General features: G+C 41.5%; 1 protein-coding gene across 1 annotated transcript; it reads left to right on the forward strand.

Moving 5' to 3' along the window:
- Positions 1–23,822: 23,822 nt before the first annotated feature.
- LOC121543023 (transcription factor Sox-3-like) lies at positions 23,823–25,627 on the forward strand. Its single transcript, XM_041852700.1, has one exon. It carries the CDS (start codon positions 24,061–24,063, stop codon positions 24,961–24,963), a length of 903 nt encoding a protein of 300 aa, XP_041708634.1. The 5' UTR covers positions 23,823–24,060; the 3' UTR covers positions 24,964–25,627.
- The last annotated feature ends 1,410 nt before the right edge of the window (positions 25,628–27,037 follow it).

Here is a 27,037-nt window from a genome sequence, read left to right on the forward strand (position 1 = left end):
AGCTGTCGGCTGGTTGTCTCTGATTGGGAGCCATATTTAATCTGTCTGTTTTTCTTTTGGGTTGTGGGATTTTGTTCGTGTGTGTTCGTGTTGTACCATAGACGTCACGCATTCGTTGTTTATTGTTTTGCTCGTGTGAGCATTTAATAAATAGAATATGTTCACTCGCAACGCTGCGCCTTGGTCTCCCTCATTAGACGATCGTGACAATGGCCCCATTCATTCTTTCCTTTACACGGATCAGTCGTCCTGGTCCCTTTGCAGAAAAACAGCCCCAAAGCATGATGTTTCCACCCCCATGCTTCACAGTAATGGTGTTCTTTGGATGCAACTCAGCATTCTTTGTCCTCCAAACACGACGAGTTTAGTTTTTACCAAAAAGTTATATTTTGGTTTCATCTGACCATATGACATTCTCCCAATCCTCTTCTGGATCATCCAAATGCACTCTAGCAAACTTCAGACGGGCCTGGACATGTACTGGCTTAAGCAGGGGGACACGTCTGGCACTGCAGGATTTGAGTCCCTGGCGGCGTAGTGTGTTACTGATGGTATGCTTTGTTACTTTGGTCCCAGCTCTCTGCAGGTCATTCACTAGGTCCCCCGTGTGGTTCTGGGATTTTTGCTCACCGTTCTTGTGATCATTTTGACCCCACGGGGTGAGATCTTGCGTGGAGCCCCAGATCGAGGGAGATTATCAGTGGTCTTGTATGTCTTCCATTTCCTAATAATTGCTCCCACAGTTGATTTCTTCAAACCAAGCTGCTTACCTATTGCAGATTCAGTCTTCCCAGCCTGGTGCAGGTCTACAATTTTGTTTCTGGTGTCCTTTGACAGCTCTTTAGTCTTGGCCATAGTGGAGTTTGGAGTGTGACTGTTTGAGGTTGTGGACAGGTGTATTTTATACTGATAACAAGTTCAAACAGGTGCCATTAATACAGGTAACGAGTGGAGGACAGAGGAGCCTCTTAAAGAAGAAGTTACAGGTCTGTGAGAGCCAGAAATCTTGCTTGTTTGTAGGTGACCAAATACTTATTTTCCACCATAATTTGCAAATAAATTCATTAAAAATCCTACAATGTGATTTTCTGGATTTTTTTTTCTCAATTTGTCTTTCATAGTTGACATGTACCTATGATGAAAATTACAGGCCTCTCTCATCTTTTTAAGTGGGAGAACTTGCACAATTGGTGGCTGACTAAATACTTTTTTCCCCAACTGTACGACTGCACCTCTTTACAGAAGATTCAGTTGTCTCATGTAGGATGTTCTCATCTTGGTCAGTAGGTGGCCCCATCGGTTTCTTTACTAAAGCATGAGCATCATGTGAAACCATATCAGTTAATTACCTATGGGCTTATCGGCTTATTGAGATATATGCTGAGATTGTTACGAGTGATGTTGAGTTGATAATAATCTTAACCCAAAATAAAAGAGGGGAAGTTCGGCAAAGAGTGTCTTCGACTATATATTTTTTCAGTGAAGTCAGTACCAAGCAACTGTAATTGTTATAGACATTTACTATATTAAGGGTCTCAATATTTCCTATAATAGCTAAACATGATGAATGTATACATTTATTCATTGGTATAGTATAAACAGGCAAGTAAAAAAGCTCTGTATAGCTCACTGCAGAAGGTTTAATAAAATCATCATGTTTATCATAAAGCAAGTTTATGTAGCCTAGTATCTGCAATTCATTTACCACAGACAAGATTTTTATGCTAGAACTTGGTATAAAATTAAGCAAAATACAAACATTATTTTTTGAAACCTCTATTCTGTAAATATATGGGAACTTATTGTCTCTTGATATAGGGTAACAGTTGGGTAAGATATTGTGGTTCCTTTCAGACCTCATTAATGAGAACATTTATTAACGACATAAGTTCTCTGATATTTTTTTTCTACATTTATGAATGCTGCAATGGACTTATAAAATAACCTTTGTAATTTGCGAATTGCATATTTTTATAGATGTAAATAAGTCTTATGTAAATATTATATTTATCATACCACATGCATATGGAAACTATGCATTGAACGCCTACAACTTTCAGATTATTAAGGTAAACATATTTTAATAGAGTAATAAAAAATGAATTAAGTTATTGAATGTTTATAATCATCCCTAAACATCTCGGCTATTTTTCAGGATATGGGGTTATAAATTGTATAAGCTTGATGAGTTCCATAAATACTAACTTATCAGCAGCCTTTTTCATATATTTTCCACAAAATACATAAATACGTTGAAATTGTACTGATTTAATAGAAAATGTATATTCCTCAAATAAACACAAGAAAGATTACAAATTGTCTGTTTTTTTCTGAATGTTTTCATTTTCCCCCTCATTTTTTGGGTTAATCATAATAGTTATTTTGTATCATGCATGCAGTGTTTCAAAGTAATGCATGGAATATACCGCTGTATTTAACTCTATATTGTACGGTAGTCTATTTATTATTCTTCATACACTTATTAATTACACCATTAGAAAAGGAGACGGACGTGCACCCCCCTCCTGCCTCTCTCCGTCGATCCACATCGCGCTCGCCTCATGAAAGGCGCCGCTGCTTCAAGGACATGGCCCTGCGCAGGTGAGGAAAATCTGTGTTGAATGCTCAGGGTCACAATATTGTAGACACCCGACTATGTAAAAAATACCTAACGCATAATACGTTTCTAATCATTTCTTGCAGTTACATTTCTACAGTAGTGTATTATATCAAGTGTAAAAGGAAAGAGACGCATTCTGCACTGAACTGAGTTCTCCAGGCGAAGCGAATGATATTCTCCAGGAACAATGTAATATTGTTACCCAACGTTTGTGGAGTCTCTCCCACTCTCTTCGCGTGAGATTATAACCTCTCACGACCTACATCAGGGGTGGGAAACTCCCGTCCTCGGGGGCCTGAATAGTGTCACACATTTGCCCCAGCTCCAGCTAACACACCTGACTCCAATAATCAAGTAATCATGATCTTCAGTTTAGAATGCAATTAGTTTAATCAGCTGTGTTTGCTAGGATTGGGGAAAAAGTGTGACACCACTCCGGCCCCCAAGACCTGGAGTTGCCCATCCCTGACCCATGCAATTGATCAATTGCCTGGAAGGAGTTTGGCATATGAGACCAACAGTTGATAGGCCCACAGAAGAAGTGGGAAGGTATAGGCCTATTTCAATAGAAAGGTGCATGTTTTTTATTTAAATAAGAATATATTACTAATAACAGGTTCACATTTTAGGCCTATGGAGGCTATAAAATAATTAAGTTGTGCCTCAAGGGAACCTACCATAGGCTATCCATCGAACTCCACCCTCAATGACAGTGGTAGCATCCAAATTAAAGGAGGTCTGAACTGACTGATTTAGCTTTCGTTTCAAACCTTATTAGGAAATGTGACTGAGAAAGAGATTTGGGTCTTGGAGGTGTGATGGGTGTCATTATGTGTGTTTGTGTTTACATGTGGGAAGCGTTTGTACATTGTCTGCCAAAACAGTACACAGTTAAATAACTTTAAACAGTCTAACCAGGTCTTGGGTTTGGAAGTAGCCTAGGCTAGCTAGCAAACTAGCCAACTCCTTTGCCAATTTGCAATGTTGGTTTGACTTTGGATGGTGGGGCTAGTTAGGGACAGTCAATAAATTACACAATGTAAATTAGACAATATTTTGATGTTGCACACCTTTTAGTTTTCTCATTAAATGCTTTCAATATTTGTAGACCCCATATAAATTTCTACAATTTATAGTTGGTTTAAGGCTTTTAAGTCATTGAAATTTGGAGCTATTGAAATGTTAAAAATAAAAAAAATTGTCCCATGTACATTGTGTAATTTACTGATGGTCCCTAACTAGCCCCATAGGATATCCAAAGTCAAACCAAATGTACCAAGGTGCATTAAGCACCCAGGTGTTGGTTATTATGATCTGGATGCCTGGAGCTGCACTCCTAATTGATTTATTGGGTGCTGCCAGCTGTGGGCATGTGGGCAGATACAGCCACGGGAAGTAGGGGTGCTGAGGGTGCTGCAGCACCCCCTGAAAAATCGGAATAAAATATATATAATTTTTTTTATTTTTTTTTTTGGGGGGGGGATATTTTTCCGCAAAAGTAGTGCACTGGGCCTTTACCAGTCCTGTGTTAGCAGTTCGATATAGCTATCAAAAATAAAAATCCACGACAAAGCCCCCCGATCCCGATTAAAATGCAATGGCTGTTTACCGTTATGGATGGCTTTAGGACCATGCGGAGAATTGCTCCGAGAGCAGCTGCCAGCCTGTGCACCTTTTCTGTCACTTTTAAAAAGTAGAGGGCAGAGACAGGGCCATTTGCTTTGCCAGTCAGCTGTTTAGGCTGTGCACCAATTGCTTTGAATTTGAAGTCGGCATTTGAACTTGGCCTTTAAAACCTTGTTGTAATCTGATAGCCAGGGGTTAATTTGATTGGGAGGTGGGGAACCCTCCTTGTTGCTATTTTATTGCTATTAAAATATAGGTTGTGACAGCTGTAAGCCTAATTTTTATTTTCATTTATTTGCCCAGTAGCCTAGTGCAATTTTGGTTTCATATAGGCCTATTGGTATGAAAATAAACAACTGAACAACTTGCTATTTAGAGCATTTCCCAAAAATACATCTTGTTTTTGGCTTCAAATACAACAATTGTAGACTATAACATATGTGCATAACGATAATTGAGAATGCAAATAATTAATGATTACCTAGTTGGGCTAACTTTTGTAACTTCTTGATGTAGGACTACATCTTCATCCTCTGCCTGCATCTCTACCTGTAGCTTACCTGCCTCTGGTATAATGCATGTCCACCTCTCACTCTATCAGTCTTGCTTGTCCATCTTCTTGAATTAAAATGAGATATTCTAACAGATCAATCTTGCTGGCAAAACGTCTTTAAATATTGCTAAGTTATTTAGCTATAGTGTGGATGTAAGGCTGTTTTGTTGTATTTAATGAGCACCCAGATACAGCGTAGGCAACACAATGATATCAGACATAGCCATGCTGTCCCGGGGAAAAACGTTCGCGGGCCGCCTCCGCGTTGGCTACTATGTTGCAATATTAATACTCTCGGAGCAGTCTAGTTGATACAAAACGTTTCAATATTCTCTGAGCCGCCTCGTTCGTTGATACAATGTTGGCTATGTGGGCAGGATTGAAATAAACCCAAACCAATGAAAACTGTTACTTACTCTAGATTCTCGCAAATCGATACTGACTTTATGACCAAAATGATCATATTTACAATTTGTAGTTAATTTTGACACTAGAATAAATGTTTATGACTCATGTCGATGTCACAGGCCGTTTTCGACTAGAGAAGTTGTTTGTTTTTGGTTCAGTTGCTATTTAAATATGGTTCGAATGGTCAGAAAAAAACGTTGTCTTACAGGCACGGTATCAAGAAAGAGGCGGCAGGCCTAAGAAAATATTTAAATTAGCAAGTGGCGAATATCATGTCTGTGCTCTAGAAATTAGAATGTACAGTTAAGCCTATCTTAATTCATCTCCTATGAGACGGGCAGTTCAGGAGGCCTCCTGGAGAGAAAAAACGCGCCAAAACAGCAAATGCCCTCCAAGTCCTCTCACCCAAATCGTTGACATCAATTGTTCAATCATTTCACTATTGACTTTTGTTTTGCTTAATACTTTTGGAATTATAAATGTTTAATGTTGATCAATTACTACCAATGTTCTTATAATTTGGTCCAGGGCGAGTTTGGCAGAGAAATTACACAAGCCAAGAGTGTTGGAGAAGATAAGAAAACTGATGCATTGCTAAACAGAGTTCAGTATTGGAGGTCAGTGTTTTGCCTAATATGGCTATTTGTTAGCCTACTACATTTACATTTTAGTCATTTAGCAGACGCTCTTATCCAGAGCAACTTACAGTTAGTGAATAGATCTTTTTTTTATACTGGCCCCCCGTGGGAATCAAACCCACAACCCTGGCGTTGCAAACGCCATGCTCTATCAACTGAGCTATATCCCTGCCGGCCATTCCCTCCCCTACCCTGGACGACGCTGGGCCAATTGTGCGCCGCCCATGAGTCTCCCGGTCGCGGCCGGCTGCGACAGAGCCTGGATTCGAACCAGGATCTCTAGTGGCACAGTTAACACTGCGATGCAGTGCCTTAGACCACTGCGCCACTCAGGAGACGGAAGCACTAGAAAGCATGAACATTGGAGGCTATCTACCCTTTTTTAGCTTTATTTAATGTATTTTCTAACCAAAAATAGTTTTGAGTATTAGTATTAAATAAATTAACTTGAGCTTATGTTTAGCTTTCTAAAGTTTTGATCAATATCCTATATAATCATTTGTGGAGCTTCTAATGTCTCTCTCTCGTCTCTCTCTCTCTCTCTCTCTCTCTCTCTCTCTCTCTCTCTCTCTCTCTCTCTGTCTCTGTCTCTCTGTCTCTCTGTCTCTCTCTGTCTCGCTCTCTCTCTCTCTCTGTCTCTCTATCTCTCTGTCTCTCTCTCTCGCTGTCTCTCTTTCTCTCTCTCTCTCTCTTTCTCTCTCTCTGTCTGTGTTCTTGTTTGGAATAATTATTTGGAAGAAATTCAAGATTTCAAGGATGCACAGATTTGAATTTAACTGCAGAAGCTGAGAGCTGAGGGGAAGAGTGACATAAAGAGGAGAGAAGTTCATTATCCAGCTGAAAAGGAAACCAATGGCTTTCACAGTCTCCATGGGAACTGGCCTTTCTTTTGCTGTCAGACCTATGATAAGGTACTTCACAGCATTAAGCACAAATGTTGCAAGGTAAAAAGAGGAAACAATGCTTTTCAAATGCTAATAGAATTTAGATATTGATTGGCATGGTGATTAATGTAGAGCTGTACCCTAAATGTTTCACCTGCTCTCCAGCCTTTTGGGAAATGGGGAGTTTTGACATGAGTGGCTCGGAGGTTATCCATGATGGCTCTGTGAGGCACTGAGGGCCTACACTGCCCCTGATAACTCTCTCTCACTGATCATAACATGTCATTTGGTAGGGAAAAACACAGACTAGACACACTAAACTCACTGGAAAAGGCAAGTGAGTGGCAGTGCATGCATTCGTGTGGATATTGAATTTGAGCAGAAATTTATAAACCAAGGGTGATATCGGTTTTAAATGTTCTTTACTTGGTATGGTTTGGGCGGGGGGAGATAGTGAGGCCTAGTTAGTGGGGACCAGGGATTAGCATAGCAAGAGGCAGGCAGACAGGCAGGGGAGCCGATGGCGGGCTTGCTTGCTTGCTGAGTGGACGACAGGGGGCTGTGGCACTCCTGGCAAATAGTTTTAACCCCTGTCACAGCAACGCTATGGCACCTCGTCTTATCTGGGCCGCTGCAGCCACGTATTAATATTTCGGACATATGGTAGCGCTATCTGTATCATTGTCTATTAATGGGAGGGATAATCGCTCATTCAATTATCAGCCAAAGACCAATCCCGCCTGCCTACCCTGGGTTCTCACCAGCGCTGGAGCCAAAACAGAGATGCACCAGTGAGAAGGGGAGAGAGATAGTAGGGATTACACCATATTAGCAACTTTAATTATACAGGTGGCAGGCAGCATGTGAACCAATAGGGGTCTGACTCTGTCGGCAAACAAGAAGAACCACTACTGGAATCAACAAAGAGCCCTGTATGAAATGATAAAGTGCCGTAGCTTAAAACAAAGTATTTTTTTGTGTTAATCTTGAAACTCAGCGATAGAGACGATCAATGTCTTCTTTGGCATTGGGCAGTGTATTGTTTTTGAGACAGCTTTACAGTCAGCTTTAGAATTACCAAAGTAAGTCAGATCCTGGCTTGACCCCTGGTCAGAAGTGGAAGCTGATAGATACGACTCCTAATTGCTTCCTCCGTCTACAGCCTGAAACTGGTCCCTGTGGACCAAAGGTTTTTGAAGAGATCAAGTGCAGCATTCATCCCTGTTGATCTCTTTGGGGGCCTGGATCCTGCTCTGTCTGTCAGCCTGCTGTGGGATCCTGCTCTGTCTGTCTGCCTGCTGTTGGGCTCGTGGCCTGGATATGAGGGGGCTACTAAGGGGCTACCACTAGGATGACCTCTGGCCAGCTCCTGGCCTCTGGATGGACTCTGTTGCCTTTACCCACACAGGCATGCACTTAAACACACAAGAGGGGAAACACACACGCACGCACACACGTGCATTCTCTCTCTCTCTCTCTCTCTCTCTCTCTCTCTCTCTCTCTCTCTCTCTCTCTCTCTCTCTCTCTCTCTCTCTCTCTCTCTCTCTCTCACTCACTCACTCTCACTCACTCACTCACTCACTCACTCACTCACTCACTCACTCACTCACTCACTCACCACTCACCACTCACTCACTCACTCACTCACTCCCACCTCACTCACTCACTCACTCACTCACTCCACTCACTCACCACTCACTCACTCACTCACTCACTCACACACACACACACACACACACACACACACACACACACACACACACACACACACTATCGCAGTGAGTTTATTTAGTTCTCCTGTGTGCACCCATTCCCTTCAAGAGATGGGTCATAAGATTGGGGTCACAGGGCAGCTACAAGGAGGGAAGTTATAAGGATTGTAAGAAAGGTAGGAGGTGAAATGTTAACAAAATTGTATAAAATCCAGAGTTTGATAAATTCTTGCATTTTAAATGAACATAGGCGTCTATGGCTGTGGAAGGCCTTTGTTGGAGGGCCAATTTTCTCCACTGGAGCTGCGCTCTCACAGGGTCAGCAAAGTTACGAAAGTAATTAAAGCTCCATGATTCACCGCCTGCTGCAGAGAAAAGAAAGCAAGCTGTCATTCTGATTTAGAAAAATAAATTACAATTTTCATAATGGTGTAGGATGGGGGTACGAGGACGTCTGGAGTCTTGCTTGGTTGGGAGGAGGTGGGGGAGTACACGTGGGGTGGCGTCCAGGGGTTTCTGGCAGCCTACTTATCAATAGTTGCAATTTTTTGAAACCGCATCGGTAGTACATTGCGGAGAGCACAAGTGCCCTTAAAAAAAGAAACCCCCGGGAACATTAACATACTGATTTCATGTGCGTGGCAAAGGGCCTGAGCCAATATCAGAGCGGACTCAGCACTCCTATTGTCTGCTGGGACTCTGGTCCCCTCTGATATGAAAATTCAATTATTTTATAACTAGATCTGGCGCTGTGTTTTGACAGTCGACGGTAGCGCCTTCCCAGCTGCATCGGTGTGGGGGACCAGAGGCTCCCGATAGCGAGAGGGAGGCCTTTCACACCATAGGCGTGTTTTTGGGGGACAAGATTACCTAAATGTGTTGCATTTAAGGAATGGAAGTTAATTTAATGCACTGCCATTATCTCACTCAGGTAATTCCAATACCTTCCCCAATCTATGTTTACACACACTCACACACTTGCGCACTCACTCATTCTTTAACACTTTGAATCTGATTCCCCTACACGCTGTCTGCCAAATACGTTATGTATTTATTTATTTTTCCCTGATGTGCATATGCTTAGCAAGGTAGAAACTATATCACACTCAGTCATTTCCAAGAAGCAATTTCATTGGTTTAGAATAAATGCAATGCACAATATCAATATTTATTTATTTTGAAGGTGCATGAACATTGTTCAAATATGCACACATTTTCAGTTTGTTTACAAGGCGACAAGGTATTTGTTTACGAGGTGATAAGGTTGTGCATGCTTTTATTTAACGCATAAGGAAAATGTTTTGGACCTTCACAAATCCAAATGTCCTTGAGAAAAGCAATATTGTAATAGGTGAAGTGTAGCGATTTACTGCCAGTAAGCATGTTAGTATCTTGTATGAGTTGGAAGTGTTTGTGTCATTCCAGAGCTACAGAGCTGTATGTTGTTGCGTTCATTATCTAAAGACCGGCCTTGTCCTATATTTTCCCATCAAATATAGCAGCAGCGTCATCATTATATATCCATGTTGTTGACTGAGGCTCCACTGTGCTGGTCCTCTCGACACCTACAGTCCTCTCCAGTTCTTTGGGGGGTTCTGTTAGGAGCAAGGGGGACAGGAAACACCCCCCTCTTTACCCAGCACTCCCAAACCCCAACATGGACCCCCTTCTTTACCCACCCGGGCCAGGGTGAAGACAAACCTGCCTCCTGGCTCTGCTCATTAAGCCGTGGTGGAGTAGTGGAGTACATACTCCATCCTCCAGAGAAGAATGGAGCATTAATTCGTCTTCTCTGCAGGGGGACTGCCATTAGCACTTAATTAGCAGTAAGAGAACCATTCAGACAGGGGCCAGTTAGTGTCCAACACAATATGTTCTGGCTCTGTCTCTCAGTGTGTCACGGCAAAATGCTCCAATGTGAAGGAAAAGGCCTCCTTTTGTTAGTGCATGTGTGTTTGGTGAGTGTGTGCAAAGTGCATGTATGCTACGCCTGCTTGCATACGCCTGTCTTCTTGCCTTCATGGTTAGCTGAGCTGAGGGATAAGATGTAGTTTTGAATACCCAAGAACACATATCCCCTCCAAACTACAGCCATGAAGGGGGTCGTTTTTGCCCTCCTTAAGAAAAGCTGGCCACACAGGTCTGTACTGTGTAAGCGTGTGTTTATTTTAAGATGAACTCTCTCTGCCCTCTCCCTGCTCTGGTCTGCTGTAAGGGCAAGGGCTTTGCTATCAGCAGTGTCTAAAGCTCAGATAGTGGGGCTGTTTGGTGTGTAAGGTTTTTACCTCCGGTCACAGGGAAGCTCCTTTGATCTGATGAGCAGCCATTCTGGTCCCCTTTTTGTTCCTCTCTACCTGCACACCAGAACTAGGGAACAGACATAGGGAAGAGAGAGGAGAGTTTTACCCCAGCCCCCCCTCACCCTCACCCCTCGGCCGCTCCCCTGTTCCCCATGGCTCAGGCGGACGGTGGCGGTGGTACCTTTCACTTCCCTAAATCCGAGAGGCGGAGAGCTGTCATTTGCCAATTTGGTCTGAATGAGGCGGCGGCGGATTGAATGTCTTTTTCCCACCAGGCTTCGCCATCCAGCGCAGCAGGAGAGGGAGGGGGGCAGTGGGGACGGGGGCAGCGGGGAGGCAGGGAAGGGGTGTAATGCTAGAGTAAAATGAGCGCTTTATGGCATCTAATAGTATGTGATGGTGTCACTGACGTGGAACTTCCAAGAAAGACACCGCAGGTTGTTGGCCTTGCTCGCTCTCTCTCTCTCTATCTCTCTCTCTCCCCCGGCTGGGCGCTGACACACCTGTAAGATTATATGGGCCCAGCCTCTGCTCTAAGAGCTGTAATTTCTCCCTGATCAATATAATTACACATCTCCACATCACCCTCTCTAATGTCAATGGGCCACGACTGGTCGACTGGTCCTGGCCCACTCAGTACACACACACACACACACACACACACACACACACACACACACACATATATATATATATATATATATATATATATATATATATACTACCAGTAAAAAGTTTGGACACACCTACTCATTCAAGGGTTTTTCTTTATTTTTACTATTTTCTACATTGTAGTATAATAGTGAAGACATCAAAATTATGAAATAACACATATGGAATCATGTAGTAAACAAAAAAGTGTTAAACAAATCAAAATATATTTTATATTTGAGATTCTTCAAAGTAGCCACCCTTTGCCTTGATGACAGCTTTGCACAATAACAGCCCTTCCAGCTGACCGGGGCAGCTCTAGCAGGGCAGAAATTTGACGAACTGACGTGCCACATTGAACGTTTCTGAGCTTTTCAGTAAGGCCATTCTACTGCCAATGTTTGTCTATGGAGATTGCATGGCTGTGTGCTTGATTTTATACACCTGTCAGCAACGGGTGTGGCTGAAATAGCCGAATCCCCTAATTGTGGCCATGTAGTAGGTTTGTGTTGTGCTGGCTGTATAAAGCACACAGTGGCAGGGAGGGGTCACAGGGAGTAAAGTGGTTTCATTTGGGGTCAATGTAATCTTCATTAATCACAGGTAGACTGGGAGCTTTGAGTGTCCTCCTCTCGCACTCCACTCCAAGCTAGAGATACAGGGAAGATGAAACTGAACCACCGGGACCTGGCTCCCTCACCCCCAACACACACACATAGCCTACCTCTCTCCACGCACGCACGCACACACACACACACACACACACACACACACACACACACACACACACACACACACACACAATCGAGCATTACACTGATTGCCTTATCGATTGCTGCCTCCCTTGCTAGCATGTTAGTCTAGAGCCTCATTGGGTGATCATGCTCTGACAGATGGGAGGTTAAAGGCTTTTTAAATGTCTATATCAATCTGCAGGGTTGTCATGGTGACAAAGACTGGACACAGAACACCATTAGCTGTCAGCACGTGTCACAGAGGATCATCAGAACAACATCCCAGAAATGGATGGATGGCCCTCACTGTCACTGTCTCTATGGACATTAGGGCTAGATCAGCCTCTAATGGCATTGCTGTAAATACTGTTTCTGACCCCAAATGGTTTTATAGTTTTAACTCAAATTATCACTGTGTTTGTACTTAGTTAACCTGCTCAGATGACATGAGGATGTCTTAGATATCCAGAAATGCAATATCCCGTATTACAGTGGATCTAATAGCACTGGATTGCATTGTTCTATTTTTCTTAATATGATCAGTTGAATACTAATATCCTTTTGACCCAGTGAGGGTATTGTCCATTCACGGCCACACAACGAGCATTGTAGTCCATTCTCCTGGGATAGGAGACGTTTTGTTTTTGTGCTCTTTTCACACCAGCACTCCCTTTTCCCACAGAAACCCTCTCCTTTCTCCTGCTCCAAGGCAGCCCTTTTCAAACCAGGAAGCTCCAGGTCAGTTTCCCTTGCCAAGTTTTACGGCCTGCCATGTTGTCTATTCTGCTCAGCTATTTAAAAAATGTTGAATATCAACAATGGCTTTCACTGGTGTATTGTCAACGTTTGTATGAAGCAATCTTGTCTGAATGAGATGGGTCCCAGAGCAGGGAGGGCTTGGCTGCGGCATGCACCGCGACACCACCGGCACCCGCCTGGCTCTCCCTCTCTCTTTCTCTGCTGCAGGCGGGATCAGGGAGGCAGGAGCAGCCGTCCCTCTGGTCCCTGTCTCAGCCCAGCCGCTGGCATCTGCATGGGGGCTGGGAAAGCCGCAAGCCCATCCTCATCCCAGGTTCCCGTCCCCCTGCCTCTGGCCCTGTCGTCTGGGAGCCCCCGAAGGTGTGACACCTCACACAGGGATCGGAAAGCAGGAGCCCCAGGGGCCAGTCAGAGCTGGGTGAGTGTCTGTGTGTGAGATAGTGGTGGTTGGGAGTTGTGAGGGAGGGAAGTGTGAGGGTGGTGTGTCGCTCCGTTCTCTTCTCTGAGTTCTGTTCTCTATAGCTCTATGCAGTTCCGAGACAGCAGAAAAGCTAAGGGCAACACGTTTTTGGCCTTCATGATTCACAGTGTTTTTATATACAAATGAATCGAGTAGGAATGCATTTATTGTACGATAAAATCATGGAAACATTGTCATGTCCTGTCTGGCGAAAATATCAGATGATACAGATATCTAATTCTCTGTAAATGTATCACCTGTTGGTCCGGATGCCATCATTGTGTACTGTGTGTCTATTGAGCGACAAAGTTAGTAAAAATTGTAGGGCAAAAATTAAAGTCACAAGGTTAATACAGCCAATAGAAGAGGTAATGTGATAGGTGTGGCTTTCAGAGCAGGTGTGTTGCTTTAGATCAGAGCTCAAACTAATGGCAAGTTGGTGGTATTCCAAATTAATACAAAGGTTTGACAGACACAATACAGCTTGCTGACTGTAATGTACTGCACTGTATTCATACACAAATGACATTAGCCTAGTGCACATGGATTCAATCGGTACCACTTTTAGAGGACTCTAAATCAAACTTCAAAGACAACACTCCTAACAGTTTATGTTATGCAAGGCATGATTCACTACTTCCTTCATACGCCTGAATACCTCCATGTGTTTATGCTGCTGATCATGTGTTGTACAAGCACATGCGTCCGTGTTTGCATAAGTGAGTGAGTGAGTGAGTGAGTGAGTGAGTGAGTGAGTGAGTGAGTGAGTGAAAGAAAGGAAGAAAATATAAAAGTGAGAGAGCTCCAGTTGGTGGTAGCTTAGTGTCCTTGTGTTGCTGTCAGTGAGGAGTGCAGTGAGTCTGTGAGACATCTCATCTCCTCTCCACTGCAGCAGCAGCTTGTATCTGCCATTGACACGTCAGTCTCCGGGGCATTGAGCTGTCCTTTTCGGCTGCACTCATCTCACCCCTGTTGTGGGACTCTTGCGTGCGGGCGTTACGATTCAAGTCAGCACCGTCGTATCCACAAAGTATGTGTCATTCTGACTGAGATCATATGAATTGAATCCCTTGTACTAGTGGAACACACTGGCTCTCTGAACGTAGTGTATACACAGGCCACAAACTGCACCATGACAAACCATCAGTATTAAAGCTTCCATGACTGGACCATAGATATGTTATTAACCCTATTCCTATATTGTTAGGACTGCTAAAAGCATATTACCCTCGGTCAGTAATGTTCAGAACCTAATGTCCTGTAAGTGTGATGTCATACTGTCTGTTTATTTTCCAGAATGGTGTCAGTTCTGATTTAATGATCGTGTGGTGGGAAGTATCTTTTTGAGAGGGTTAGCTGTATTTTCTAATATACTGTATGTTCCATGTTAAACCCCTCCAAAACATTTGTCTTCATTCCAGATTATCTTGACTGAATATTTAGACCACAGGAGGCTGCAGAGTGGAGCACAGCTCATAATAATGTCTGGAACGGCACAAATGGAATGGCATCAAACACATGGAAACCATGTGTTTGATGTATTTGATACCATTCCACTATTCCACTCCAGCCATTACCATGATCCCATTCTCCCCAATTAAGGTGGCACCAACCTCCTGTATTGTAGACTATGCACATGTTCATGTGCTATTGCTTGTATTGTACAGGCTACCATATGTTTTTATAAACTGGGTAGTTTGGGTCCTGGATGCTTATTGGCTGAAAGCTGTGGTATATCAGACATGATCAACTGGGTGGTTCGAGCCCTGAATGCTAACTGGCTGACAGCCGTGGAATATCAGACCGTATACCACGAGAATGACCAAAAAATATTTTTACTGTTCTAATTACATTGGTAAACAGTTTATAATAGCAATAAGGCAATTAGGCTAAAACCTCTGGGTTTGTTATATATGGCCAATATACCATGGTGTGCATAAGAACAGCCCTTAGCCGTGGTATATTGGCCATATACCACACCCCCTTGAGCCTTATTACTTAAATACACCTTGGGTATGACGCAAAATTACTTGTTTACTGTTCTAATTATGTTGGTAAGCAGTTTATAATAGCAATAAGGCACATCGGGGGGTTGTGGTGTATGGCCAATATACCACGGCTAAGGGCTGTATCCAGGCACTCTGGCCTTATTGCTTAAATAGACCCTGGTTAAGCAGTAAGTTGATGTGTTGCTACCTCTGGAGGTCCAGCTGGGAGCACAATCCTTTGTCTCACCTCTCAAATCGAGCTCAGCTCACCCCTCGTTACCTCAGACAAGGTGACCACCAGCAGCACCCTCCTCTCAGGCCAGCCCATCCATTATCCTGTCAACACACCCACTTCCCCACCTTACTTTGGGTTCAGCTCAGAACATGTAATGAAATCATCAGTAATCCCCCAAAATCATCTCGTCATGCTCAAGGTAATTAATGTATTTGGAGGGCGATGGCTAACTCTTAATTAAATTATGCCCTTTTTTAATGAGACCGTGACTGAGACAAAATGTATGGTCACTATCTCCATTATCAAGTGCTTGGCGTGCAACAGAGATTTGTCATTTTCACCCAAATTATGCACAGATTAGGCATAATGACGCTAATGATTAATATATCAATTTATACTTGTTTGTTTCTCTCTTAAAGATTTAATAAATTACCTTTTGTAATTACCTCAGACAGCTTTGGCTACTGTAAAAGCCTCCGTTTCTGCAATTAATACACAAGGTATTCCTATTACACATTTATTTTGGGGGAAAATACAGATAGCAACTTCATGGTATTAATCATATTACAACATTGGGTGTATTTAATTAATTAAAGATACAGTCTGCAAATTAATTTTGCATTCTCACAATATTATCTTGAACTAATGAAGGCTTGACAAAGAGACTGTTTCATTTTTTAAAAGGGGCTAGATTAGTGGGATCTCAATTATGGCTAAAACAAAAAGCAGCCACGTGCTGGGGCATGACACGAAGCAAGAAAGTGACGATTCAGCACTTTCTCCCAAACAAAAAATGAGAAAATGTCTATTGTTTTGGAGGAACTGTAGAACATGCCAATGATTCAAAAGATACATGGGAAATAATGTGTGCTGTAATTAACCATGAAGCAGGCAATAAGAGGCTTTCAAATGATAATACAGAGTAGACAGAGGTGGTTCATAGAATGTGATTTACAGGCGGCAACATCACTAAACAGACAGACACTGTATTGTGTTATAACCTCAGCAGCCAGGGTTAGAACAATGACATTAAGCATACTGTACCCAGAGTCATATTCACTCTATGGCTCTGACTGTACTAACCCCTCCATCTCAGCACACATCTTTGGTGTTGACTGCATAGTATTCGTCACATTACACATATAGTGAAGGAATCCACAAGTCTAATAGACCACCACAGAGACAGGTCTACAGTTCATCCAGAGAGGAGATAGATGGATGGGATTTGCCCATAGGGTCAGTTGAGATGACAGAGATTACAACAGATTATCATCTAAAGGGTTTTTTCAATTGAGGAAATTGTCAGCTACAGAATCTACTCTGAAAAAACATAGAAGTAGTCATGTTATGTCCTCATTCTAAAACAATTGGTTGTTAGAACACCCAGCTTGACTCACTAGCTCAGAAGCAATGAGCATATTTATAGAAATGTTCTGCTTAATTAAAGCTGAATCGAAATTAGCTTTCAATGGTCATGATTTTATAATGCAGGGTAATTCTTAATTTAACACACCATATACCAAATGGGTTGTTATGGATGTTTTTTTAATCATCCATACTAAAAGTAAGGGATAATTATTTTAAAATGTGCTCCGGGTAGCAAATAGAAATGGTATGTTCATTTCATGTACTGATTCTCTAATGCCCTTTTTGTGTGACATATTTTCATTATAGCTTATAGTTTCATTGGTTAATAACCCTTATATAAAATGCAAATTTTGCTTAAAGGCCCAGTGCAGTCAAAAACGTGATTTTCCTGTGTTTTATATATATTCCACACTATGAGGTTGGAATAATGCTGTGAAATTGTGAAAATTATGATAATGTCCTTTTAGTGTAAGAGCTGTATGAAAAGACTGCCTGAAATTTCAGCCTGTTTTGGTGGGATGGAGTTTTGCCTTCCATGGTGACATCACCATGCGGTAAATCAGTTAACAGACCAATAAGAAGGAGAGTTCCAAACCTCTCTGCCAATAACAGATAATTTTCAGTTTTCCTCTCCCCACTCAAACCACTCCCAGACAGTCCTTGCAAAATTCTTGCTTGAGAAATGTCCCTTTGCTAAGAGGCCATTATAGTTTATTTTTGACCATTTTAATTTAAAATAATCACAGTAAGGTACTTAATTGTCACCCAGAAATGATATTGAGATAAAAACAGCTGCATTGGACCTTTAAGGAGTCCTTCAGGAGTCACTAAATGATTGCCTAAACTCAGTCTATTCAACATAGTCACACATTAAGTGTGTTATTTATTCTAAAACACAAGTAAACAACCCATTACGCTTTAGTGTTCAGGATATTCATTTGAAATAATCTTTGCCGGAGAGGAAGAAGCTATTGCTACAGTCCATTTAGGCCTGAGAGTTGTATCTCAAAGGTGACTGTATCTTGTGTCTGTAAGGTGAATGCTGTCTCCTCTGTGCATGTGTGCGTGCGTGTCACATGTGTATAGGTGAGTAAGCGAGTCTATGGGTGTGCTTGAAAAAATGTGTTTATGAATGCGGCCACGAATACGACACCAAGCAAGACACATAAACCCAGAAGTGGCTAGCCTCAGGACACTCCCTTGGCTAATTGAGATGGAGCAGAGAGAGTGCTGGGTGGTCACGCCTTGTCTGCTGATGACTGTGGTGGGTTAAAAAGATTACACCAGGTTCTGTGTGTGTCAGTAGCCGTGGCCCGGCCCTGCTCAGACTGGAACATAATGAGCAACCACATGCTTGGGCTGCTGGGAAAAAAAGAAGCCTCAGTTTCAGGCATTCCTCACAAGCAGCTACAGGAGGGACATAGCATGTTGCATGTTGTCTTTGCGTCCCAGCTCAATTGAGATGGTTACATTCCATAGGGCCCAACAACGTGCCATATGGGTAGTGGTGGTGAGTGTGGACATAATATAATGCCTCAGAGCTGAGCTGAGCTGAGCCTCACCGGTGCAATGAAAACACAACAAGTAACTCTTCTGCAGCAGTGGATAGAATGCACCTCTCTCCATTAGCTCCAACAGAAATATGACACACCACTAAAGGTCGTTGGCCGCCTGTGAAAAAGGGAAATTAGTTATATTCCGAGTGTTGGTTTTGGTTATTTTTGAAGTTGTGAAGGACAGTCCCTCCATCTAATGACTGACTGAGTCACGGACATGGCTTTCAAAGACATGATGCTCTAACAGTCACACACTGCCTCTCATCCTCTGGTTCACAATCACACAGCTTGTTTAGTCATGAAACCCACTTCCCCCAGCCCTCCTTTACACCCACTATGGGAGCAGTGATGCTATACATACAGGCCTCTCTTGCACCATTAGCCTATGGAATGACCAAATGTTGAGGAGTTGTTAGATCTGTCTGTTCTCTGAGAGAGAGAGAGAGAGAGAGAGAGAGAGAGAGAGAGAGAGAGAGAGAGAGAGAGAGAGAGAGAGAGAGAGAGCATATGAGAGAACACACAGTCTTTTGTTTTCTTTTGCAAATTGACCCACACATATTTCCCAAATATGTATTTATAGATGTCATACAATCCTTGACATAGATAGTTTTTGGAAATGTGCTAATGTGACAGATAAATGCTTAAAGACGCCAGCTAAATGAACCGTGCACAAATTAATTAATTTAAATGTAAATGTAATGTTTACCGCTCACTGTCCGCTACTACTTGATATGCTTGGCTACCACAGTGACGTAAAAGTTGCCGCGCACATGATGCAAACTGGTGTGAAATCGTTAGGATTAATAAACAGTCAGTAATTCCCGTCTGCTGCATTGATGCTGTTGCTCGTTAGTAAAAAAAAAAAAAAACGCACAATTGAGGGATATTGTCTGACACTGGCACACAGTTTGTGATAACTTTTGGTGTTCCATCGATTATTATGCTTGGCACATTATGCCCGTTATAAAGGGTCTATAGACAGCAGACTGACAATATACTGTACAAAAATATAGAAATAAGAATACTGACCCGGCTAAATGTAACTGAACATTAATTTATAAATGAATTAACAATAATGTATTCCCTTTAGTTTTATTAATAGACATACGGAGTGTGTATCCTGGTTATTTAATTTAGCAAAAATCTTTAATTTGCCTGATTCAAAGTTGTGGTCATTTTGTCAATACAATTAGTACATTATGTCATCTCTGGTGAAATGTGATTAGAAGCTAAAATGATTCAACAGTCAGTAATGCCCCTGCATTACATCCAGACATTAAACACATTAAAATATAGCCTATATGCAGCAACGCACGCGGTTGATAACATTAAACATCTACAGGAGCATGACTTCGTTCAAATGTTATGACTTTTACAATAAACGAGGGTAATAATCCCACTGTACTGCCCTTCCTTGAAGTGACCCATGCATATTATTTTAGGACGCAACCGTTCACACTGGCACAATGGGCGCAGCAGACCGTACGTAAATTGCATCTTCATTTGCATTCCTGGTCCAAAAATCATGCAAATCTTAATGAGACAGTCTCTATTGTGGTTGTAATTGAAGACCCATTCTTTGTTAATTACTGTTTCTCAAAGGCCTTGTCCGCAGTCACTGAGCTGAAACAAAAAAGTTATTGATTCCAGAGGCCGTGGGGTTTAAATGGACATCTAATGCAATGGTTTATAGTCCGTTTGAGAGGATATCCATATTTTCCCTGGCCAAAAGTAAAGTTTTCCCTTATGGATTAAATAGAGAACTGGCGGATCAGTTTCACATTTATAACACATTTATTTTATCTTTTATTGTATGCCAAGCAACAAATCCCTATAGCCAGCAACTGACCACCACAATGATTTATTAATCAGCCTACTGATAAGGCTAGTAAATACCACAGATACCCCTCTCTATTCAAATTGGGGGGTTTAAATCAGCCAAAAGTCTTTATTTAAAAATGATAAACGCATAAACGGCAACGTCTAATATATTTATTTCAGCGGGAATATTATGTTTTTCATGCGCCTTGCAGCACTGCTCCACCACATTGTCCGTCCTGAGTTTAATTTCTCTGACAAAAAGCCTTATTCAGTCAGATACGCCAAGCTTGCATAGGAAACTGCGTTCCCTTTCAATGGTGGAATTAATGCAGTTTTTGTGTCAATTAGACCGAAGTAGAATGAATTTTAATTAGCCTAAAGCCCTGCGCAAATATCGTTGTTCATTATATACTGTTTAGTATATCTATTCCCTTATCATATTGTGCCGATATGCGATAGCCGGCCTTTCTGCAATTTCGATATTGTTTATTTACTGCTCATTAACCAGATTCAGATAATGACTGAAATAGAGATTATACAACATGATGGGTTGCAAATGTATTAGTGTAGGCTATAGTGTTTTATCCTGAATTCAACATCTGGGAAATATGCTTTTACCCAATACATTTGATTAAAAATGGTTTTGTATACATTGGACTATTTTTTTTTAAATACTTGAAGGGTTGCCCAAGCCAGTTTTGTCAATGAATGGGCGCGCTTGGCCAATTGTTGCTGAGAGGCCTTCTTTGGGTGCTGGTGCAGGTCATCGAACGAGGCTTTAGTTGGATATTTCATATAAAATATATGTGTGTGTCTTGGATGATAGCCTTTTATAAAAATGTCTTCAATATAGTATTTTTAATTTGCCACTCAATTGCTGCATCTATTGGTGATGCATGACAAGTTAATCAAATTAAAATGAAGGTCCTGTTCAGAAATAAACTAATATCAGATATGGCTACTATTGTTTGCATGCGCGTTGCACATTACTCTGCATACTTGAACATTCACAAATTTCTTCCAAACACTTTCAACAGTGTGATTCTGCAAGCCGTGACGCTGCAGGCTCTGGGGCCCGAAGGGCATTGAGCACGCTGAGGCGGAACACTGGCAGGCTTTGCTGGTGGTCCTCGCCCTCCGCTGTCCTTAATTAGGAAATTAGGTGCACATCATAGGTCCTCCTTACTGAGCCGCGAGTTTTCCTTTTCCCGCTGTCTGGTCGATTTCCATAAGAAGATTACAAGCGGATCAGTTTTTGAATCTCCCCAGATAAACAAATGACTGGTTTCTGAGAATTAGATGGGTTAACCCAAGCACAGAGGTTTAGCGACAAGTCCTGTGCTCTGTTGATGGCAGACCAATCAACACAGCTTTTCACTGAAATGCGCGGGGTGATGCCTCCTCTCAATTGATTAACGTCGAGGTAAATCAATATTTTGTTCTATGAGCTGGATAGCAAGTGTAGAACTGCGTTTCTATGGCTATTAATTTACATTAGGGTTAATACTTTGTCTTCAACTAAATTAAATGTACTCTTTCTCTGACGGACATGTTTTGAATGTGGATTCCATTCAATATCCCCTATAGACACATTTTCAATGTTCAACATCGTCAGATGTATTACATCAGATTGTTATTATGTGGTAGGCCTATATGGACAATGGATACATCATTTCACGTCAGGCCTGTGTATTTTCAAGCCTTGATATTTATTTTGTTGTAAAATGTTGTTCTGTTATTCTGTTGAAAAAAGGTTACAATATTTAATGTTTTGATATCGAATCATTTAACATTTCGATTTTGAAATCCAATTCAAATGCAAAAATATGCCTACACATAACTCCAATATGTTAGATGAAAATTTAGATTTTTTAACTTCTTTAGATGAAATAGTGAAGTTATTAGTGTGGAGAATTTATTTTCGTGAATATTTTAAACCCTAGATTGCTCACAGATCTGTGGTGCTCAATATTGAGTGGCGGAGGTGTTAATTGAGGACGTTTTCGACTGGCGAAGGCTTGTAGTCGTTAGCAGGTGTAAAGTTTGCCCGAGGGCTGCGAGAGAATGTCACTTCGAATTTAAACTGCTAAACAGGAGCGGCGTTTCGGGTCATTTGTAAAGCAACACATGTAAATCAGTGACTCTCCGCGGTGATCATTTTAATAACCATTAGCACTACAGAGCGAAACCGTTTTACGCACAAGAGCTGTCGAATTTTACGACGAGGTAAATCGGAGTATAGATTTTCTCAGAGTACCATCAACTCTTCAAAACAAACTTTTCGAGAAGGTACTTTGTTCGAGCTGTAAGCAGTCCTCTCTCCACAAGAGGTCGTTGATGTATCAAGGTTTTGTCTTTCGCCGTTGTGCCAGTCCCAATGTTGGTTGTTTTTAGAATAGGCTACTGAGATAAACCAAAACGAGTTGAGATATAGCAAGTGAAGTCGCACTTGCAAATATGAACGGACACGGTAAACTGACATTTTAATCCAGTCTATTGTGCCAATTACGCACACTTACTGTGTAGTTTATTCCAAGTAACCCACATGTACATTTCCAAAATGTTCATGTTGATGCTTTTTTGATTAATCAGAATTTGTCAATAAAATGTCAATTTAATAAATAAACTCTAATTCAATCCATGACAAATCCCCATTTTGAAAATGATAATCAGACTAATTTTCAATAGGCCTGTTTTAACAGATTGGCGTCTGAAATTGGCTGCAATTGAAATTGATATTGACACAAACCCTTCCGTTTGAGTGAACACGCTAACCTCAAATTCTATAGATGCCAGTCCAACACAATAGTATTATCTTGATATTTAAGGAAGTGAGAGAATTCATGAATGAAGGGAGAGAATAATACCACTTTTCTGCCTCGATATTTGCCTTGCACTCATTTAGGCCTTTTGGAACCCCGCCTCCATGTCACCACTTGAATGGGATTATTTGATTTCCACCTTTTTCTTTACCAAGACCGTTTACGAATTAAGAAATTACGCCTGGCGCACTTGCTCTATATATGGACATGGTTTTTCAGAATTAATTTATAATTACGTTTTTACGCAAGTTTTACGTGTAAAAGTGTATAGCACTTACAAGTCTATAGCACTTACAAACTCTAACCTATATATTTAACTATTAGGCTAATATATTTGATGATCCACTTGAATTGTCGACGTGATCCGTTCCATCAAATGTATTCGTTTTATTTTAAAACGCTACAGGCTATGATTCTGTTTGTTTCAGTCCGGTTTCATACATATTCTAAAAAGTTTCATGCATGTAACCTACATTTGAACATCTCAATATACAGATATACATTTAGAGTACGTTTGAATTACTTAGATGAACAATAATGTAACTGCCTTATAACGTGTTCTTTTTGTTTAAAGTTGAATCTCTTTCCTTCTACAACGTCAACCCAAAACAGAGCGCTGTGATTGGTCGAGAGCCACTCATTGTTACGCTGTCAATCCAAATCACATGGCCCGGGCACTAATAACAGTTGAGGTTGGGGGACAAGTTTGCAGAGTTCTGTTTTAGAGCGGTGGTGAACAGAGCTTGCTGACGAGCACTGAGAAATTGGAAGCACCTGGCAAAATAACATCACCTAAGCTTCTTTTGACAACTTTTTCCTCACATGAGACTGGTGGTCAGTACTATTTCTACCCCTCTTTAAGTCTTTGAGGGTATTTTGTTATACCTTTTCCGCGCCTGAGACTGAACATTTCAAAGCCGTTTAAATGTATAACATGATGGAAACCGAGATCAAGAGCCCGCTCCCGCAATCCAATTCGGGCTCAGCTGCGGGCAACAAGAACAACAGTGCCAACGACCAGGACCGGGTGAAGCGGCCTATGAACGCTTTCATGGTGTGGTCCCGTGGACAGCGGAGAAAGATGGCACAAGAGAACCCTAAAATGCACAACTCTGAGATCAGCAAGCGGCTCGGTGCAGACTGGAAACTTTTGACCGACGCGGAGAAGAGACCCTTCATCGACGAGGCCAAGCGTCTGCGCGCCATGCACATGAAGGAGCATCCGGATTACAAATACCGTCCCCGCAGGAAGACCAAGACCCTGCTCAAGAAAGACAAGTATTCTTTACCTGGAGGACTTCTGGCGCCAGGTGCCAACGCTGTCAACAACGGCGTCTCGGTGGGACAGCGGATGGACAGTTATGCTCACATGAATGGCTGGACAAACAGTGCATACTCTCTCATGCAGGACCAGTTGGCCTACCCTCCGCATCACAGCATGAACAGCCCCCAGATCCAGCAGATGCACCGGTATGAGATGGCAGGGCTCCAGTACCCCATGATGTCCTCGGCGCAGACCTACATGAACGCAGCGTCCACGTACAGCATGTCCCCAGCATACACGCAGCAGACCTCCAATGCCATGGGCTTGGGCTCCATGGCCTCCGTGTGCAAGTCCGAGCCGAGCTCCCCTCCACCGGCGATTACCTCCCACTCCCAGAGAGCGTGTTTGGGGGATCTGAGGGATATGATCAGCATGTACCTGCCTCCCGGTGGAGACGGCGCGGATCACTCTTCCCTGCAGACCAGTCGGTTACACAGTGTTCATCCGCACTATCAGACCGCGGGGACTGGCGTGAACGGAACGCTACCCCTAACTCACATTTGAAAAAATGACTAAACTTAAGTACTTCGGATACTTGAACATTTTGATTGCTAAAAGAGTCGACGTTCAGTAGTTTTGTTTAAAACAATGAAAGTGTATTTTTTATCTCAATGAGTTGTCCATGTTAAAAGCATTTTTAAAACTACATACCCTGGACTGAAGTTGAATGTTGAGCCCACCAGAGTAAATTGCATTGCAAAGAGTCTTTTATCATGAGTATAAGCAATCCAATTTTGTAGAAGAAATGGACTTCTATATTTTAATGCCATCATTTTTTCTCTATGAAAAAGGCACGTGGCCTCATGAAGAGGCCATTGTATTTCAGAAAAGCTGGATGGAGAGTTGGTTCATAAATGTTTACACTTCATTTGTAGAATGTCAGTTTGTGTCGGCTGTGTCCAAATCTGTAGTATTTTTCTTCATGACCTAGGTTTTAATGAAATACAAGACTGCGGGTCGAAAGCGCAAGTTTATTTATAGCAAGTTTATACGTCATGTTATAATGTTCCATTTTTTGTTTTGTGACAATTTTCCTTTCTGTGATGTTTTGACGGTGTCAGGTTAACCCGTATCATGGGCCAAGATGTTTTATTTAAAACTGACGTTTCTACTTATTTTAAGACCATCCTCTATTCTTAAATGATGAATAAATTTGTACGAAACAAGATTACTGACTCCTATGTTTTTGGGTGATTGTGTGGGGTATGAGCCACCTGTGTTGTACTTGTCTATATGGGATATGACGTGAGTTTGATGGGTGAAATCTGTCAGGTATCATTGGAGATGCCTCCTCACAGAATGAAATGAGCGTAACATTGAAAAGCAAAGTGATTATTTTAGAGGATGGGTGTAACGAAGTGTGACTAATAAACCCAAACATGCTGGATGAACACTGTCTTGTATAACTAAAGTTTTCCTCAAATAGGCCTACTGTAAACAACATGTAAATTAATCTAGATGTAAAGTAGCGTGTAGCCCAATATTTTGGATAATTCTGTTTAAATGTAATGACTAGCCTAATATCTTCCAATTATCGAAATATAGGCCTATTTAAATTTTTACTTTGGTTGCAGAGTACATTATTTTTTCACCATGAATATGTAGGCCTATTACTAAGTAAGGGGTATCAATGATTAGCCTACTCACTTGTACAATTTTGCTGGGACATAGGAAAACATGGCGGCACCTTTTTAATATCTCAATGTAAAAGATAATGGGCCTATAAAAAGTGTATGCCTAACCATTTCAAGTTATTGCTGACATTTTTCCACATTTATCAGAGAAGGGAAATTGTTTCATTTACTCTGTCCTGAATGTAACTTGTTATTGATTTGCTTCTAGGGCTATTGGGCCGCTTTAATCAATAGCCTAACTTTAGTTTCTTACCAAACCATGCAGTATAGCGCAGGCTACTCAATATAGTTTTCATTTCGAAATGGAATGTTTGTTGATAAGCTATATTTACTGTGGTCTGTCGTTGATTCTATGGAATGTGTCTCTGAATGGTTCTGTCAGATAAGTTAAGGTGACAGCCGCCCAGCAGGTGAACTATAAAAGTTGTGTAGACTTTTTTTTATAATGTAATTGTTTATCCCGCTCCTTTTTACATCTTGGAATTCAGCAAAGTCATTCTGAAGTCTTTCCAATATTGACTTTGAATGAATGTATATCAACATTTTACATTCATACATATTATAGTGGAGAGTGGGGTAAGTTGAGCCATTTTTTAGATTCAGCATTACTCTGTCAAGGCAGAGATATCTACATATATTTAATGTTATGTATATGTATATGTTATGTATATGTTGTGTATTCCTGTAAATAATCAGAATTCATGTAAACATTACAGTTTTAAAAACTGGTCTCTTGGCACAATTTACCCCGGGTCTGGGGTAAGTTAAGCCGCCTTAGAATTTCTGTACTAAATGAAATATTACCACTACCTTTCTAAAACCATGTCAATCTTTATTTCCCAAACACAATCCAACACAATCATAATATCTGTTTTTGTCTTTTAAGAAGTTTAAGCATCTTTTAACACAGGCTTAACACCTAACAAACAGTTTTTACTTTTTAA

The sequence above is a fragment of the Coregonus clupeaformis genome, chromosome 3, assembly GCF_020615455.1.
Source record: "Coregonus clupeaformis isolate EN_2021a chromosome 3, ASM2061545v1, whole genome shotgun sequence".
Classification (NCBI taxonomy): Eukaryota; Metazoa; Chordata; class Actinopteri; order Salmoniformes; family Salmonidae; genus Coregonus; species Coregonus clupeaformis.